The following is an 18,305-nucleotide window of genomic DNA, read 5'->3' on the forward strand; positions in this document are numbered from 1 at the left end:
AAGCAAAAGTCAGTTACCATCACTGTAGTAAGACATTTTGGGGGATTATCAAATAAAATCGATCAATCAATAACTGTAGTACCTGTGGGATGATGGTAATGCGGGATCTGAGGTCGTGGAGTCCGATCTCTGCGATGTTGACTCCATCGATGTAGATCTCTCCCTTGGCTGCCTCTAGGATTCTGAAGATCCCCAGGGCAAGGGAAGACTTTCCAGCTCCGGTTCTGCCCACAATGCCAACCTAAGAATGACAAATTAGACCCTTCGTTAGATAGGATCAAATAGTTTTTACTGGTCAGGTAACATGGCCGGGAAAATACCCCTGGTCCTAAGTATGATACAACTGTAAAAGGAGTATGTTGCTTCAGACAAAACTGAATATCATAAACAAAGCATTATGGGTACTGTAGAAGGCTACCTCATTCTAGATTGTACTGACCTTTTCTCTCTCCTGGATTTTCAGGGTGATGCCTTTCAGTGCCCAGTCCAGGCCCTTGCGGTACTGTAGTCCATAGTCTTGGAACTCAATAGTGCCAGTCTCAGGCCAGGCCAGAGGCAGGGAACTGCCCTCCACGGTCCACCCAGCCTGGTGAGTATAGAGAACAGTTAAGATTAAATGGATCTGTGTCTCTATATCTATGTTCTTTGTCCCTCTATGTCTTTTGATCTAAACAGGTTAGTTGCACAACACTTCAGTTACTGTAAACCTTGCTAGATAATGGTTAGTTTGGCAAGACTTCAGATACTGTAAACCTGGCTAAAGAATGGTTAGTTTGGCAACACTTCAGTTACTGTAAACCTGGCTAGAAAAGGGTTAGTTTGACAACACTTCAGTTACTGTAAACCTTAAAAAGAGAATGAATTGCAATCATGAAACAGTAACTGCCTACATAACTTACAATGTTAATGTCACTGCTCATGTCATGCATATTACTTATATAACAGCTCATTTCATTGGGGGGTATTAGCTAACAGAGAAGGTATGCAGATGCTTACCTCTTTTGCAGTGTCAGCATACTCCTTCACCCTCTCAACAGACACAATGTTGTTCTCTACGTCTGTCCATGATCTCACAATCCAGCTCAGAATGCCAGTCACCTGCACAACACAATTGCGAGGTTCAAATTAAAACAGAGCCCTCTCGTTTGAGGTAATATGCAGTTAGGATTGTGCAGCACGTAGTTAGGCTATTCTTCTGGGGATTTTTTCAGTTTGGTAAACCACACACTTTCTGATGCAATAAAAGGGATTGCCTGTAATGGGTTTTGTGTGATTGTAGCCGGGTACAAAATATTAAAATTACTATTCTTCTTTGTTGCTAAATGAGTTGTTTACCTATAATGACTACGGTATAGGGTGTAATATCTTACCTGGAGGGAGTGTGACACAGCCAAACCAACAATGCCAGGGCTCAGGGTGTCTTTCCCCATCACTGAGAGAATAGCTGCGGCTAAAACCACACCGTTACCGACAAACTCAAGATTAACTGCCAACCACCTGCGGATATCAGGAGATGAAAGCCTGATTAGATGTGGAGAAAGTTTTGGCCTCCATCACTCATCATGGAGGTGTTTTGATTGTGTCAAATCACCAGTTGGCAACACATCCCTTACGGGATTAATTGACACATAAACAAACATTACAATGATTCACAGTGATAATTCTTCAGGTGTTCTGCACAGTACGCACCGCATAAAGAATGAAAAAAAAATCAATACATAATAGAGATAAGGTTATCCAAGCAATAATAATAACCCTAGAGTAGTGAAGAAAGAAATGCAGATAAATAAATACAGAAACATTTCACGGAAGGCATTTAAAACCAGTCTGTCACAAAGAGAAGATTGAAGTGTGAGAGATATAGGCCTACACACAATCAATATGCATACGTGCACTTTGCTATAGGCCTTTATCTAGAGCTAAATATTTGTATAATTTATTTATAGGTCACCCTTTTTCTTTTATTCCAGGCTTTATTTTAAAAAATCTGAAAACAGAACCATCTACACCAGTCACCACATCAACCGGATATTTTATTTTACCAGAGCATGTACTGCAAGGTGAATTTGTTGTTTCTATCAAACCTAACCTGGTGGCCACAAAGCGGGGGAAGTAGGAGGTCTGGTTGAAGTCGACCCTCTTGTTAGCCTGCACAATGAAGCGGTGCTGTTCTCCGAAGGCCCGTATGACACTGGCTCCCTGCACCGTCTCGTTGAAGTGGGTGTAGATGGGCGAGCGGCTCACCGACTCCAGCCTCCGCAGCTGGCAGGATGTGGCCACGTAGAAACTCTGTAATGCACAACGGAAAAATAAAGCATGACGTTTTAATGAACCGAAAGTACCAAGAGGTGGTGTATGTGTGTGGAAGTGGGTTTTCCACTCCAGCATTTCTAGTGGATTTACAGTATGTAGCCTGCCATTACTTAGCACTACTATGTTAGCATGTGGGATAAATCACCACGCAAAACCAACAACTTGCAAAATCTGCTATTTTGGTTTTCAAGAGTCTAAAACTATTATTCTTCCACAAAACGGTGTCTCAGTCGGTTAGAAACATACCTGAACGAAGGCGTAGAGAATGGCGAGGGGCAGGATGACGACCGCCGCAAAAGGTGTAGCCAGCATGACGATGATACAGACTTCCATCAGCTTGAAGAGGTAGCCCAGCATCATCTTGAGGCCGTCGGGGATCATGCAGTCGATAGCGTCGATCTCCTTGGCAAAACGGTTTAGGAGGTTCCCACTGGGGGTGGTCTCAAAGAAAGACATGGGGGAGTGGAGAACGTTCTTCAGGAGGTCCATGTGGAGGTGCCGGGACGCGATGATACCTCCGACCGAAATGGCCACCGTGGTGCCGAAAATAGCGATTCCTGAAATATAAAATAAACTGCTATTAGGATACCTGCTGTTTGGCAACTGTGGTTTATATCAGATACTGAAACTCTCAATCTCTCAGAAGGACTCTTGGAGGACTAGTACAATGGAGGGTTATAACAGATCCAAATAAACAAACATTAGTGGGATTAAAGATGGAATCCGCATTAGGGGAAACAGCGCCTCTGTCTGCCCCAGCACCTTTTGTTGTTATTGTTTTTGTTTTATGAACGGAACAGAGTTGAGGTGTGTCAAGCACATGGTAAAACAAAATGCAGTACATATTCTGCTGTTCAGTCGTGCATGCAATAATGTCTGAGGGGAAAAAATTTAAGGATTCTAGCTAAACTGTAGTATATGCTGTTTCACCATCAAGGATTCTAGCTAAACTGTAGTCTATGCTGTTTCACCATCAAGGATTCTAGCTAAACTATAGTCAATGCTGTTTCACCATTAAGGATTCTAGCTAAACTGTAGTCTATGCTGTTTCACCATCAAGGATTCTAGCTAAACTGTAGTCTATGCTGTTTCACCATCAAGGATTCTAGCTAAACTGTAGTCTTTGCTGTTTCACCATTTAAGGATTCTAGCTAAACTGTAGTCTATGCTGTTTCACCATTAAGGATTCTAGCTAAACTAGTCTATGCTGTTTCACCATTAAGGATTCTAGCTAAACTAGTCTATGCTGTTTCACCATCAAGGATTCTAGCTAAACTGTAGTCAATGCTGTTTCACCATTAAGGATTCTAGCTAAACTGTAGTCTATGCTGTTTCACCATCAAGGATTCTAGCTAAACTATAGTCAATGCTGTTTCACCATTAAGGATTCTAGCTAAACTGTAGTCTATGCTGTTTCACCATCAAGGATTCTAGCTAAACTGTAGTCTATGCTGTTTCACCATCAAGGATTCTAGCTAAACTGTAGTCTTTGCTGTTTCACCATTTAAGGATTCTAGCTAAACTGTAGTCTATGCTGTTTCACCATTAAGGATTCTAGCTAAACTAGTCTATGCTGTTTCACCATCAAGGATTCTAGCTAAACTGTAGTCTATGCTGTTTCACCATTAAGGATTCTAGCTAAACTGTAGTCAATGCTGTTTCACCATTAAGGATTCTAGCTAAACTAGTCTATGCTGTTTCACCATCAAGGATTCTAGCTAAACTGTAGTCTATGCTGTTTCACCATTAATGATTCTAGCTAAACTGTAGTCTATGCTGTTTCACCATCAAGGATTCTAGCTAAACTGTAGTCAATGCTGTTTCACCATTAAGGATTCTAGCTAAACTAGTCTATGCTGTTTCACCATCAAGGATTCTAGCTAAACTGTAGTCTATGCTGTTTCACCATCAAGGATTCTAGCTAAACTGTAGTCTATGCAGTTTCACCATTAAGGATTCTAGCTAAACTGTAGTCTATGCTGTTTCTTTTCATCCAAGTCAAAAGGACCTACTTTTATCTTTGGTCTCTTTTCCCAGTAAAATGCATTCACCACTGACCTTGTGCGAAGCCCAGAGCCCCGTAGACGGCCAGCTTCATGTCCGTGTCGACCTGGGTGCCGTTGACGATGGGTTCGTCGGCCCACAGGCTCAGCCAGTAGTTGTAGGCCAGCGAGGCCCCCTGCTGGAAGGCGTACAGGAAGACGATGGGGATGATGAAGGCCATGCCGATGGTCTTGAAGTACTCCATGTACATCTCCAGCCTCACCTGTGGTAAAAAAGACAGGCAATCAGTTGCTAGAAATTGACAAACACCTGTTAATATGTGAAAGGTGAGAAAGAAGCTCCGTTTGTTTTAAAGAAACAATGTACTGGAGCGCTCAAATGGGTACAACCTGTATGGCTATGGAGACTTTATCATTTAGTTTGAACCATTTTTAACCATAAGAGGTGCAGTCAAAAATCAGCTCTTCTTCTAGACTCACCCTCCCAGTGCGTGCCTTGTCAACCTCCATCAGCTTTCCCAAGTCCTCAGGAACCTGCTCCTCTTCTATCTCAGACATGGGCTCCATACCCTGCAGGTTAGTACTGTTGGTGTCTCCCCTAGAGAACATATAGGGGTTTCAGTTAGGTTTTTATTTTTAAGATGCTTGGCATGCTCAATGTGACGTTTTCTCCAATAGACGTTTATTATACCATTGAATCAATTAGAACCATGATGTTATCAGGAAAATATTATGTAATGTGCGCTGGAAATTCACTTACCCAATGAGCTGCTCTTGGGATAGATCTCTTGAGAATGGCATGAAGTCTGTAACACTCAGCCGTGAGCTGGCCCTCCTGGCACCTGCAGCAATGGTACAAAATGTTCATTTACATGATGAATAGCTTGTTGGTGAGAAGCAAATGTTTGTTCATCAATGGCGATAATGACTTCTCCCAAATTTCATTACAATGAGGTCCTACCTCTCTGTGCGGCGGTCTCTGTGACACTCTCTTTACGGTCGTTGCTGGCGAAGGTATGGATGAAGTCTGCAAAGGCCCCGTGGCGGCTCAGCAACTCCTGGTAGGAGCCACTCTCTGTGATCTCCCCGTCCACCAGGACCAGGATGAGGTCCGCCTGGGGCAGGAAGCTCATCCCATGGGTTACTAGGACACGGGTCTGGTAGCATAAACCACAGGAGCAGGATTAATCAAAATAGACGATCAGCGGAACTAGCCTAATACAAATGGTGGATTTGATTTGAAGAATCTGCAAAATCATGCTTTTCCATCTCAAAACCACACAAGGAACAGTCGGTTACGTGTAAGCTTCTAATATTGATTTCTACAAGTGTCACTCTGACTGTTAATAGAGATCATATTTTGGTAATAGTTTTACCTTATCTCTTAGCACTCCCTTGGGTCCGATGACTTTGTCGAAGATGTGTTGCCCCACATGAGCGTCCACAGCAGACAGGGGGTCATCCAGCAGATAGACGTCAGCCTTCCTGTACACAGCCCTTGCCAGGCTCACCCTCTGCTTCTGACCACCCGAGAGGTTCAGACCCTGTCAGGGAGAACAATCAAGAAGAAGACATGACTCAAGATTCCAGAACATTCTAAAAGACCATGAAATGAGGTGGAATTCTAGAAGATTATTTTCACACCTTCTCCCCAATCTCTGTGGAGTCTCCAGCAGGCAGGATCTCCAGGTCAGGCAGCAGAGCACAGGCGTCCAACACCCGCTGGTACCAGGTCTTCTGCTTCTCACGACCAAACATAACATTGTCCTGGACCGTGGCATTCTGGATCCAGGCCTGCTGAGGGACATAGGCCACTGAGCCCTGTGGAGACAGAAAAATAAATAGAGGAACATTAGCATTGAAGAAGAAGAACATTGAGTGTAAACCAGACCCTCACAGACAGATTGTAACACTGAAACTGAAAACCTTAGATTCAATATATTCAACTTCTGTTGCTTCCTATTTTAAGATAACTTTTTAACCTTAATTGAGACACTGCCGCTCCTCTTCTCTGTCTCTCCAAGCATGGCAGACAGCAGGGAGGACTTCCCGCTACCCACATGGCCCACCACCGCCACCAGTGAACCCTGGGGTACACGCACATTAATCCTGTAAACAGAGGAGTGGAGTTGAGTCTCTTAACTTAACCTTCAGAACGTGTGAAAATGGGAATACTGTTATGATTTACCTTTTAAGGCACGGAGGACCTTCTTTAGTCCAACTGAACGTTCCATTGTCTATCAACACACCTTCCCCATCTGAGAAGAAAATAGAAAAACAGAGGGAGAGAGAAAGAGAGGAGAGAGGAACCATTGAAAAAAGACACTAATATTTCCTCTCTGCATACAGGCATAACAGTTTATGCACCCGTTTATGCACCCAACAACTACCCAACGTTAAAAATATAATGTCCTTTTAAGTGACATGTCAAATTGCAGAGTCTACATAATTACAAGAGGTCTAAAATTACAGTGTGTTCTTTTTACGAGCTGTCTTAAGGAAGTGTTGACGGATTACAGGCGAAGAAAACTGCTTTTATTTATCTGGAATCATACGTCTGACTGTCTAGAAGTAATTTACATTCAACCACTGGATGGCAACATCCTATCATTACTCAGTCTCCCCAGTCGACCTCGATCACAGGAAGTGACAACATAACATTACCATTAAGGGTTCTGGATAGAATGCCATGGATGTAAACAACAAATCTTCGGAGGCTTGTTTTTATTGGTTACGACAGGCAGAGGCAGACCACAGTTCCCACTGGGTAAGAGTTGCTATGAGTGTTTTTGTTGATTAATTGCTATAGGCTGATACAAAGCCCTTTGCTCCACTTGGAACTAAAAGTTATAGGTCAAGTATGTCAACATACATGGCACCAGTAGGTGTTCTTACCAGTACTCAAAGGGGCCTTGGCTACATTGTCGTCTTTCAGCTCCTCAGAACACAGGTATTTCCCTAAGCGCTTCAGCGAGACAATGGCCTAAAATTCAAAGAATTTTTTTTTTTAGAACAGCAGCACAAAGCATTATACATTGGTTTGGTCTGTTGAATACTGGACATTGTATTTCACCTGCATGGTAGTGCTCATGGCAAAGGGTAGCTGGCTCAGTGGGGTCTTCAGAATGTTGATGAGAGCCATGGAGACAAAGACCTTCTGGGCATCTAGGACGTTCTTGTCATCAATCAGCACATAGACACCAAACATGGAAAAGGCAATCTGGGGGGGGAAACAAATAAGCATGATTGGGACACAGTGACCTGAAGCTGTAACTGTAACCATCACACACAGAATTCAGTGATGATACATTTCTACTGTGAGGCTTGAAGCTATGGATAGAAAAGAGTAGACCTGTATAGCCGAGCGAACACTGCAGCACGGGTATTAATTACCATGCATTTTCCAATCAATTTTCGGTGTTCTGGCTTGTTAGGATGTTCAACAGAGGGTTATATTTATACAGATTTTGAATTTTACTTATTTTTTCCCCCCCTATTTACTTATTTAATTAAATGTTTTGAGAGTTGTGTGTGTGTGTGTGTGTGTGTGTGTGTGTGTGTGTGTGTGTGTGTGTGTGTGTGTGTGTGTGTGTGTGTGTGTGTGTGTGTGTGTGTGTGTGTGTGTGTGTGTGTGTATATATATAAATATGTAAGTATATGTTTTAAGGCATTCCAAGTGGATGGGGTTGAGGGGGGCAAGATATACTTCATTTTTTATATATTGTTTTACTATCCTTAAAATGTGCATATTGCATAAGATACCTTAGATAACTTTGGTGGTTCCATCCAGAATCCCTTCCCTAGTTGTAACTTTATTATGTTGGCCCTGGATAGAGCTCTACTGAGGTTCATTTGAACATGGTAGCATTTTGCTCTGGTCTAGGAGAGGTAGATGCAGCCTTCCAACAGGGGGAAGGCCAGCATAGGGGTCCAAGGTTTTCTCCTGGGTATTTTGTTGTTTTAGCTGTTTTTAATTTTCTTTATATTTAATTACTCTGACCTTTCAGCACACTGGCCATGTGATTGTACTAACATTCATTTCTGATTACTAATTCACATACTCTAGGCTCCACATGCTTTATCAGCTGGAACGTGAAAGGAATTAACCAGGTGGTCAAGCGTAGCCGAGTGTATGCTAATCTTATGTCCTTAAGTCTGGACATTGTTTTCCTCCAAGAGACCCATCTCCGGTCCAGCGACCTTGATAAACTAAAGAGAGGATAGGTAGACCAAATATTTCACTCAAGTTGGTGCAAAGGCCAGAGGGGCAGCCATCCTTATCAGAAAAGGCACCCCGTTTGTCTCCTCCAAAGTAATTTCAGATACTAATGGAAGATATATTATAGTAATGGGGAAATGGTTTAGCACACAGGTTATTCTGGGTAACCTCTATGGTCCTAATTGGGATGACGCTACATTTTTCTCTGACCTCATCGCAACACTTCCTGACCTTAACACTCATCATTTGATATTGGGCGGAGATTTCAATTGTGTAATGCATCCAAGTCTAGACAGATCCAGACCGAAGCCCAACAATGTAATTTCAAAATCAGATGCAGTAATCAACTCATTCTAGAATCCTATCATTTGTCTGATCCATGGAGGAGGAGCAATCCCACTGCTAAACAGTACTTTCTCCAGTCCACAGTACTCCTTTTTTTCTACAGTCCACATACTCTAGGACTTTTGACTTTTTCCTGCTGGACAATAGAATTCTTCATTTTGTAACTAATAGCCAAAATCGCAGCATCGTTATCTCAGACCATAGCCCTGTCCTATCTCAGACCGTAGCCCTGTCCAGCTAGATATCCGCTTTCCGGACAGTACTGTGTCACAAAGCGCATGGAGACTTAACCCACTACTACTATCTTTTAGTGCCTTTAAGAAATACACATCAACTCACATTGATGTCTTTTTACAGATCAACTGCACCCCTGATGTGTCTCACTCTACTGTGTGGGAGTCGTTAAAAGCAAATCTTAGAAGCCAAATGATTTCATACACAGTGTATGACAACAAACAGCGCACCAAATGCTTATCGGAGCTATCTCAACTGATTCTAGATGTGGACAACAGATGCCTCTTCTCCGACTCCTGAACTCTACAAAGAGAGACTGCTACACCAATCGAAAATTTGACAATCTTTCCATCAAACAAATCACTTTAGTAGCCTTAAACAAGCAAGCGGCTTCTCTCCATTAACATCTAATCATTTCTTCCCAACGTCACAGATTGACACGGCATTCCAGTTCTGGCATAGGAACGGTCTGGTGTTTTTTGTGACCCATTTGTTGATAACACCTTTGTCTCATTCGATACTCTGAGTGTTGATCATCATTTTCCCAATACCCACTTTTTTAGATATCTGCAAGTTTTGCCCAAAAACATTTCCCTTAATTTCCACTCGAGCCCACTAAGTGTCCAGTCGACAGGTGCTTAGATCTTAACCCGTATCTGAAGGGCAAAATCTCCAGATTATACAACATAATACAGAACATAAATCCTCCTTCCTTGGCAAATACAAAATCTGCATGGACGCAAGACATAGGTGGCGAGCTTCCTGATGATATATGGCAACAAAGTATTGAGCGTATCCACACATCATCATTTTGCATAAGGCATGGGCTTATTCAGTTAAAAGTTTTGCTCATTCTCCATTACCCAATTGACAGATTGGCAAAAATATACCCAAATGTTGACCCCAAGTGTTTGAGATGCCACCAGAGTCCAGCGACTGTGGGACACCTGTTTTGGTCATGCCAATCTTTGAGTGGCCTCTGGGACCCCATTTTTGAGGCATTCTCACATATGTGTAATACAACTGTTTACACATATGTACGCCACATTTTTGGGGGGCAGTGACCCCAACCCGGTCACTGACATTTTTGGGGTACTTCCCCTAGACCAGAATGCTACCACGCATAGCTGCTAGCTCGCCGCCTTGTCCTCTTTCACTGGAAGTCTGCAAAGCCGCCCTCCTTTATGCAGTGGGTTAAGGAGGTGATGTCATCTCTGCCTCTGGAGAAGGTTAGGTACACTGTGCATGGGTTCCAACAAAGTTCGACTTAGCCTGGTCCCCATTAATACAATACGTGGAGAGCCTGTCTTTTACTTAGTGTAACTTGCGTATTTTGGTAAGCAGCCATGTCTGTTCTAGTGCCCATTTGTGCAAAAAATAAAATAAAAGGTGAACTTTTTCCCCTATTGTTTTTGTTTCTATTACTGTTTGTTTCTGTTTGTTTCTTTCCTATTGAATTTACTTTTATAGATGCCTTGGTGGGTGGGTGGGTGGGTGGGTGGTGTGGAGGGTGGTTTGGAGGGATGGATGGGAGAATGAGGGGTTGGGGTTGTACTGTTTTTGTTGTTACATCTGAAAATCTATAAAGTAAAAAAAAAAAGTAGACAATGAGCTATACTCCGAAAGACCAAATAAATATTACTACTAGTTATATTGTATTGCACATACCAGGAAAGTGGATGAGTTGAAGGAGGCGATGGAGATGGAGTAGAGGATCTGGGACTTCTTCAGGGCCTTCAGTTCTTTCTCCCTGTATCCCAGGACCTGCTCCAGAAAGGCCTTCTCCCATGCATAGAACTTCAAGATCTTGATCCCGTTCAGGATCTCGTTCATCAGCTTGATTCGCCCATCCATAAACTTCATCTGTACCTCCTAGGGAGAAGCATTCAAAGACGTGGTTAAATAGATAGTCGGCCCTTCTTAAAAGAGGGAAGAGGACAGCAACACCACAAGAGAACAGCACGATAGAAAACCTATAGAAGTGTGGTTGCACCAGCATACCTGTATCTATTACTCATCTCAAGATGGCGCTGCAGTGGATAGTAGCCGTCTTACAGGCTCCTGACCAATTCTGCTATTTTGTGTGTTTTTTTGTTTGACGAAGCATGTGCCAAATAAAATGTGATTTAATTGGATTTTATAGACATAGTTGTCAGTTACAGCTGCAAATACTTGTCAAGTAACAGCTAATGTTGAGCACTCTACAGAAGTATGTACTTGTTTAATTTAATTCGAATTGTACTCTGTTACAGTATTGAACACAGTTCTTAACACTTAGCAGTTTTACGACGAGGAAACAACAAAGCGGCCAGGAAAGCGGTCAGTGACATTCTACGACTGTAAGTTAGATTAAAACAGGCATTATTGACAAAACTGTCTGTTGTTTTTCCAAAAAACAAATGAAAAATATAGCCTTTTATAGCCCCTTTTTTTCTGTGGTTGTTTTTCATAAGCATAACATGGTGGAGACATCCATCCAACCCGCACTCCCACACAGCTCTGCTTCGGCTATGTAAACCAGCTGTGGCATCCCTGACCAAACATGCAAAATCACATTCTGTTTCGGCTACTGCCTCGGGTCAAAGTAGCCTGGAAAGGCTGTCTGGTCCCAGATATTTTTGCACTGAGGTCAAAGTGCATATGAATCTCCTCTTAGGACATGTCCGTACCTGCAGTTTGCTCCTTTTCTTGGCGATGAATCCGTTGAGTGGGAAGATGAGGATGACGGTGGCAATTCCGGCTAGCGCAGATGGGCCTAGGTGCTGTAAAATGGCATCGTTTTACACAAGTCATCAAAAGCAATGTTTGTTATAAATGAGTACCAAAGAAAACATATGTCCGTCATCAATGAGTACCAACAAAAACAGAAGTGACAGTGCCATCCATACCTGCCAGAGGAAGAAGAGGCAGAGGGCGATCTCGATAGGAGCCAGCCACACTGCGTTGAAGTAAACCACAAAGTCCATGAGCTTCTGAGTGTCGGCTGATACCAGGTTGACGATCTCCCCCACTGTGCACGTCCTCCTGGATGCACTGTTGATCACCAAAGACTAGAGGAAAAACAGAACAACCAAGTTAAACCTCCAGTAAATGAGTATTATGTAACACTTGGTTTCAAGGTTTCTTAACATTCATAACCTCTTTTTCCAACTTAAATAAACCCTAACTTGACAATTAACATATTTATTTTTCAATGTTTTTTTCTTGTTCCTTGGGAAAATAATATGTTAATTGTCGAGGTATAGTTTATTTACGTTGGAATTTCAAGCCTGCCATTAAGAGCCAATGTTTACAACGTGACGCCCAGTCACCCACTGTCTACTGGTTGGCACGACGACGTACCTTTCTGTAGACCAGTCCCATCACGGCTGTCTTCACTCTCATGCCCACGGTGAAGCAGGTGTACATGTACTGATGGTTGAACAGGGACTGGAGACAGGACAACAGGAACATCAGGGTAGCGTAGAAGTAACCCTTCCACAGAGGGGCGTCTTCTTCGTTCATGAAGCCCAGAAGAAGACTGTTGGAGAGGGGATAAGGGTGAAAGAGAGAACATGGGAATATCATACAGTACTTCCTGTGGATACGTTCTGCTTCATGTTTCTGGAGACTTTTCAGCATACTCAACTCAACAGTCTTATTCACACTATAAAACATAAGCCTATACACTGAACATGGACACTGTGCCACTGCCAATGCAGTGCATTTAATGGAGTCATAAGCACAGACAAGTTACTGTTCTCTGTCAGCTTTGTGTACCCCTGTCATGTTCCTTCACTTTCACTGCTTTGCCATGCAGCCCTATGCGGACTATGATCATTAGTGTGGCCGCAGGGCCTGCTGGTCGACACAAAGCCGTCTCTAGTTGCACAACAGTGCTCCTCTTGTGGCTGGGCTGGCCTCAACACTTGGCTAGTGGCTCTCTTATTGTGGTCCACCAGAGCAACCTCAGCCTTTCTGCCGTTTAGAGCCTTCTCTTCACTCTCTCTTTCCTTCCTTTCTTTATTTTCTTCCCTCCCTTAAGCTAAGCTAATGTCCTTGACTCTCCATGTTGGGGCAGAAAGCTGTGGTCTCTGACTCCTTTCTCTTGACTGTAATTAACACTTCCACCAAGCCATGGTTGTTCAACAACAACAACAAGGTTCCTGTCTAGACTGGCATTGGGTGCCAGAGATGGGGTAAAGCATGGCAGGTCCAGTATTAAGGTTGCCAAATTGACATTTTAGTATGTATATCAATGTCAAGGGCATTGGAAATAGACGTGGAATCTGTCTGACTTGCAAGGGATTATTGTGTCAAGTGCTGCCCAGTTTACGATGGCTTTGTTTACGATGTGATGCCATGGATTTTTGGGAGCTTAGTCTCCTGTGTAGAATTAACGTCAAACCCTTAGCCATTTTTACCTGAGCACCTGAGGGATGGCAAACATAAAGAAGTCGTGGAAGATGATGCACATCGTCCCAGTAAGGAAGTAAGGTCCGAAGTTCCGGGCCAGTGTTCTCAGCAGACAGAAGCCGGAGCTCTGCTCCTTCTGCAGCTTCCTGAGTATCTGGGCCTGGTCGGGCAGTCTGGTGCCCAGCGCCACGCCTGCCGCCATGGTCTTCTCCTGCCTGGAAAAACAAACAGACAGAGAGGACATCTGGGTTTGATGGCCCTACATGTTGCCTGTTTTTTTAAAATATGAAACAAAGGGATGAAAAAAACAGTCTTGGTTGTTCATTTGACACATCTCCGATGCAAAAATGTGAAGAGAAGACTTTTCAGCAGCCATAAAAGGCATTATCCTGCTCACACGTGAGTAGAGGAGCGCTTAACGCAAGGTTTTGGAATTTAACAATGGGATCTTCAAAGCTAGTGTCTCGACGTTACAGTATGCTGTCCTTAGGGGACTTCTTTTGACCTATTTTCGGACTTAAGTGTCACATAGCGAGACAGCTTGTTTTTCCGATTACAACTACACAAGCTCCTCAAGGGACTTCGATCATCTAGAGTTCTAGGCAGACACTATTGTGAAGTTTAACCACAATGTCAATGTCATAAAATTAAGCTTATTGATTCCTGAGTCTCTGAAGCTACAGAATTAGTTTGGCGAGAGTATGCATATTGTAATTGGTTCTTACTGTTGCAGTTTGGCGCATTCTGTTGTCCACTCCTCCTCCAGATCAGAGATGATCTTGTCCGATGTGTCTTCTTCCCTCAGGTTCCACAGGTCTCCAGCTTCCAGAGGGGTACGATAACCTTTAACCACCAGCCTGAGGGGAACAGCGATGATACACTGAGTGTGCAAATTAAGAACACCTTCCTAATATTGACTTGCACCTGGTCAGTCTATGTCATGGAAAGAGCAGGTGTTCTTCAGGTTTTGTACACTCAGTGTATAAGTTATACACAAACACCCACGTACATTATAAGATTTACAGTATAAAAGATTTTTCAAACAAGTCAACATGTTGTTTGAGAGTTTCATTAAACCATCTTACCCAGTAAACCACCAGAAGAGCATCTTCGACAGGAAAGAGGCATCCTTGACTGGACATGGGTTCTGAAACAGATTAGAGGGTGAATGCCACTGACTTTGACCACCATGTAAATCTCAATGTTTAAAGGCTTTGGTAAAACATAGGATTCCTCTGTGGCTGACTTTAATGGTTCTATGATGTACTTGTGGAGTCTATTTACTGGATGCTAATGAGTTTAAACAGCATGATGCAGTAAGGTGGTCCTCAGTGGAAACTGCATGTGTAAATAGCTGGAGACTGTGTACAGGAGTAAAGCGCGTAAACAGTTAGAGTCAGTGTTGGAGCTAGGGTTGGGAGGAGAATTTGAGGTCCATGCTGGGTGGTAACGTGTCGTCACTGTGGCACCATGCTGAACACACACACCTACACACTAGCAATTTGTGCTCATGCTCGATCTTTGGCAACCTCTCTTCCCTTTACCGCCCCCTCACCGGAGGTCTTACTCTGTCTCTCCATCTCTCTCACTCTTCCTCTCCGTCCCTCGCTTTCTCTGTTGTTGTGACTGACTATGAGAATCTCTGACCCAGATGTGGGGGAGAGCAGAGAACACACTAGGGTGTGGCTCTTGCACCAGTCTGTGGCTTCCAGTCCTCTGAACCTCACTACCGCTGGCCGACCAGGACAGATGCTGAGAGACATTTCGGAGTTTTTTGGGACAGTTTGTTTTCTTGTTTTTCTCTCAAGATACAGTATCATGTCATGTCATGGACTATATAGGCTTCACTGTAGCTACCACTACCAAAGTCAGGTTGATTAGAACAGGAGTTGTTATAGTCGCTATGGTTGTTTGGTTGGAACATGATGATGAGTCTTTTTTGATTGGACCGACCGTGAGAGAGTATGATTCCGTAAACCGCATAAATACAGAACTGCGTTGGTGTAGTAGTGGTGTAGCGATCGTAGCATGGTTCATGTGGTGTGTGAGTCGTGTGTATGGAATGGACAGAGTAGACAACACACATTCATTCATTAATTCACACTGTCCTCATAGGAAAGTGGGCAGAGAGAGGAAGTGAATCACTTGAGCTTCCACCAAAAGGGAAACTCAGTGAGTGTGTTGACAACGAAAGTCGAAAACCACAAGATGGCTTCTATTCTCGATCCCAGTCTCTGCCCAAGCATTCTCTCATGTTTTGGAAGGAGAGAGCATTTTGACGGAAGTGAAATATAGCCCACGTTCTGATCTAATGCCTACCTTGACGAGGACGGTTTTCCCCTCTGGAGGCTGGTCAGCGAAACAACACAGGAAGAGCTGGGCCAGTTGGAGTGAGAAGTAGGAGAAAAACGCTGTGTATCTCACAATATCGGTGGTGATACCCTGTTAAAAAAGAAGAACAGTGAATATTACATGATTTGCCTAAGTAAATAAAGGTTAAATAAATACAATTGCCAACATTATTGTTGTCATTGCATTTCCCATGCAACATATAGCTGTGTAACCATTTGTGGGTTACTGAGACATGCATCTCTTGAGTTTTAAGACATAGGGAAATGGGTTGGTTACACGCAGCATTGGAACTGTGGCATCAAGGAAATCACGTTTCAATGTAAATGCTCTGTCACAACTAGTAAACAATGTATCATTAATTGCGATACTTTTTATTTCATCAGTATGGGTTTGCATGAGTTTGTCAAAATGCAAGCTTTTCTTCCCAGATAAAGATTTCAAGATTTCCCATACTTGAACTCAACATAGGACGGGATATGGTTATATGCCACGATCACAGAGAGACTCAATAAAGCTTATTTTGAACCGTAAAGCCAAATCGTGGTGAAAAACCAAAGTCTTTAATACGTGGCTTTATATAAATGAAGCAACAGTAAAAAGCTCCCTGCAGTCACGCTACGACCCGTATCTGTAAATAGAGAGATTGTGGGGGAAGCAGACACAAACCAACAACCCTCCCTCCCTCTTTCTCAATGGAAGACAGCCAAAACAGGGATATTAACCACGTATTATGTGAAATGTGGTTTTCACATGTTATTCTTAACTTATAAGAGACCAGCAGGCCTGTTTTTGATGGCCCATGTGTCAACCTAATGTTTACCCATTTCCCTTTGTGTGAAAGTTAGAGCCATGGTAAACGGCAGTTGGAGTGATTTTGACATTTTAGTCATTTAGCAGACGCTCTTATCCAGCCCTTACAGGAGCAGTTAGGGTTAAGTGCCTTGCTCAAGGGCAAAAGATTTCTCATCTAGTTGGCTCAGGGATTTGAACGCTCTTAACCGCTAGGCTATCTGCCGCACAGGTACGTCTTATGATCAAATCAAATTGTAATTGTCAGATGTTTCATAAACAACAGGTGTAGATTTACAGTGAAATGCTTATGAGCAATGATGGCTTGGCTATGTACAGTACAGGGGGTACCAGTACCTAGTCGATGTATGAGGAAACTGAGGTAGATATGTACATATAGGTAGGGGTAAAGTGACTAGGCAACAAGATAGATACACTGCTGCTAATGTCTATTACTGTATGTGATAAGTATGTGTGTGGCGAATGTGTGCTTGTGTGTGCGTGCATGTGTTGGAGTGTCAGTGTAAGTATGTGTGAGTGTGTGGGTAGAGTCCAGTGTGTGTGCATAGAGTCAAAAATAGTGCAAAAAGGGTCAATGCAGATATTCCGGTTAGCTATTTGGTTAACTATTTAGCACTCTTATGACTTGGGGGTAGCAGCGGTTCAGGAACCTTTTGGTCCCAGACTAAGCACTCCTGTACCGTTTGCCATGCGGTAGCAGAGAGAACAGTCTATGACTTGGTTGGCTGGAGTTTTTGACAATTTTTAGGCCCTTCCTCTGGCACCACCAGTTATAGAGGTCCTGGATGGCAGGGAGTTCAACCCCAGTGATGTACTGGGCCATACGCACCACCCTCTGTAGCGTCTTGCGGTCAGATGCCGAGCAGTTGCCACACCAAGCAGTGATGCAGCCAGTCAAGATGCTCTCAATGGTGCAGCTGTAGAACTTTTTGACGATCTGACGACCCATGACAAATCTTTTCAGCCTCCTGGCGGGGGAGAGGCATTGTCGGGCCTTCTTCACGACTGTGTTGGTGTGTTTGGACCATGATAGGTCCTTAGTGATGTGGACACCGAGGATCTTGAAGCTCTCGACCCGCTCCACTACAGCCCATGTGAATAGGGGAATATTCGTCCCTCCGTTTCCTGTAGTTGTTGATGATAACCTCACACTATGTTGCGCCCAGAGTGCAGATGGGGAGAACAAACTAGATCCGGCCGCATAGTGAAAACATGGTCAGGATGGTATGGGGCTAGGAGTGGGTGGTAATATAGGCCTGTAAACATAGGTCAGCTGGTCTGACCAACGAGCCGAGGGAATTGGGTCTGCAAAACCAAACCAAACATGAGCTCTGTACACTCAGTCCTTTTACCGTTGCAGTGAAATGTCTCATGTTGAGATACTTCCAATGTCGTTGCTAGTCTACCAGAAGAGCTGTCTCCAAGTTCTTCTCTGAGTTTGTCCAAATGATCAGTGCTGGTGGCCACGTGTGTGCACGTTTGAAAATGTGTCCGTCTATACACTAGTATACAAAACATGCTCTTTCCGTGACAGACTGACCAGGTCAATCCAGGTGAAAGCTATGGTTCCTTATTGATGTCACCTGTTAAATCCAATCAGAGTTTTTCACGCTCAACAGTTTCTAGTCTGTTTC

General features: G+C 43.4%; 1 protein-coding gene and 1 long non-coding RNA gene across 2 annotated transcripts in view; one reads left to right on the forward strand and one right to left on the reverse strand.

Annotated features, from left to right (window-relative positions):
* Nucleotides 1–18,305, reverse strand: part of LOC139544613 (multidrug resistance-associated protein 1-like) — a 33,752-nt gene that overhangs the window by 2,881 nt on the left and 12,566 nt on the right. Inside the window, exons 5-28 of the mRNA XM_071351941.1 lie at nucleotides 15,829–15,951; nucleotides 14,595–14,656; nucleotides 14,235–14,366; nucleotides 13,518–13,724; nucleotides 12,457–12,634; nucleotides 12,003–12,164; nucleotides 11,784–11,876; nucleotides 10,783–10,986; nucleotides 7,390–7,536; nucleotides 7,212–7,299; nucleotides 6,505–6,574; nucleotides 6,299–6,425; nucleotides 5,961–6,137; nucleotides 5,693–5,860; nucleotides 5,278–5,473; nucleotides 5,077–5,158; nucleotides 4,797–4,914; nucleotides 4,372–4,579; nucleotides 2,560–2,870; nucleotides 2,090–2,289; nucleotides 1,371–1,497; nucleotides 997–1,098; nucleotides 440–586; nucleotides 83–241 (exon numbers count right to left, since the gene is read on the reverse strand). Coding sequence (XP_071208042.1) covers nucleotides 83–241; nucleotides 440–586; nucleotides 997–1,098; nucleotides 1,371–1,497; nucleotides 2,090–2,289; nucleotides 2,560–2,870; nucleotides 4,372–4,579; nucleotides 4,797–4,914; nucleotides 5,077–5,158; nucleotides 5,278–5,473; nucleotides 5,693–5,860; nucleotides 5,961–6,137; nucleotides 6,299–6,425; nucleotides 6,505–6,574; nucleotides 7,212–7,299; nucleotides 7,390–7,536; nucleotides 10,783–10,986; nucleotides 11,784–11,876; nucleotides 12,003–12,164; nucleotides 12,457–12,634; nucleotides 13,518–13,724; nucleotides 14,235–14,366; nucleotides 14,595–14,656; nucleotides 15,829–15,951 — 3,588 coding nt within the window. The remainder of the gene's footprint in view (nucleotides 1–82; nucleotides 242–439; nucleotides 587–996; nucleotides 1,099–1,370; nucleotides 1,498–2,089; nucleotides 2,290–2,559; nucleotides 2,871–4,371; nucleotides 4,580–4,796; nucleotides 4,915–5,076; nucleotides 5,159–5,277; nucleotides 5,474–5,692; nucleotides 5,861–5,960; nucleotides 6,138–6,298; nucleotides 6,426–6,504; nucleotides 6,575–7,211; nucleotides 7,300–7,389; nucleotides 7,537–10,782; nucleotides 10,987–11,783; nucleotides 11,877–12,002; nucleotides 12,165–12,456; nucleotides 12,635–13,517; nucleotides 13,725–14,234; nucleotides 14,367–14,594; nucleotides 14,657–15,828; nucleotides 15,952–18,305) is intronic.
* On the forward strand, nucleotides 462–2,292 carry LOC139544623 (uncharacterized). The gene is made up of 2 exons (XR_011668903.1): nucleotides 462–589; nucleotides 1,971–2,292. It is a non-coding gene; the product is annotated as an uncharacterized lncRNA (long non-coding RNA).

The sequence above is a fragment of the Salvelinus alpinus genome, chromosome 2 (genome assembly GCF_045679555.1).
Source record: "Salvelinus alpinus chromosome 2, SLU_Salpinus.1, whole genome shotgun sequence".
Taxonomy (NCBI): domain Eukaryota; kingdom Metazoa; phylum Chordata; class Actinopteri; order Salmoniformes; family Salmonidae; genus Salvelinus; species Salvelinus alpinus.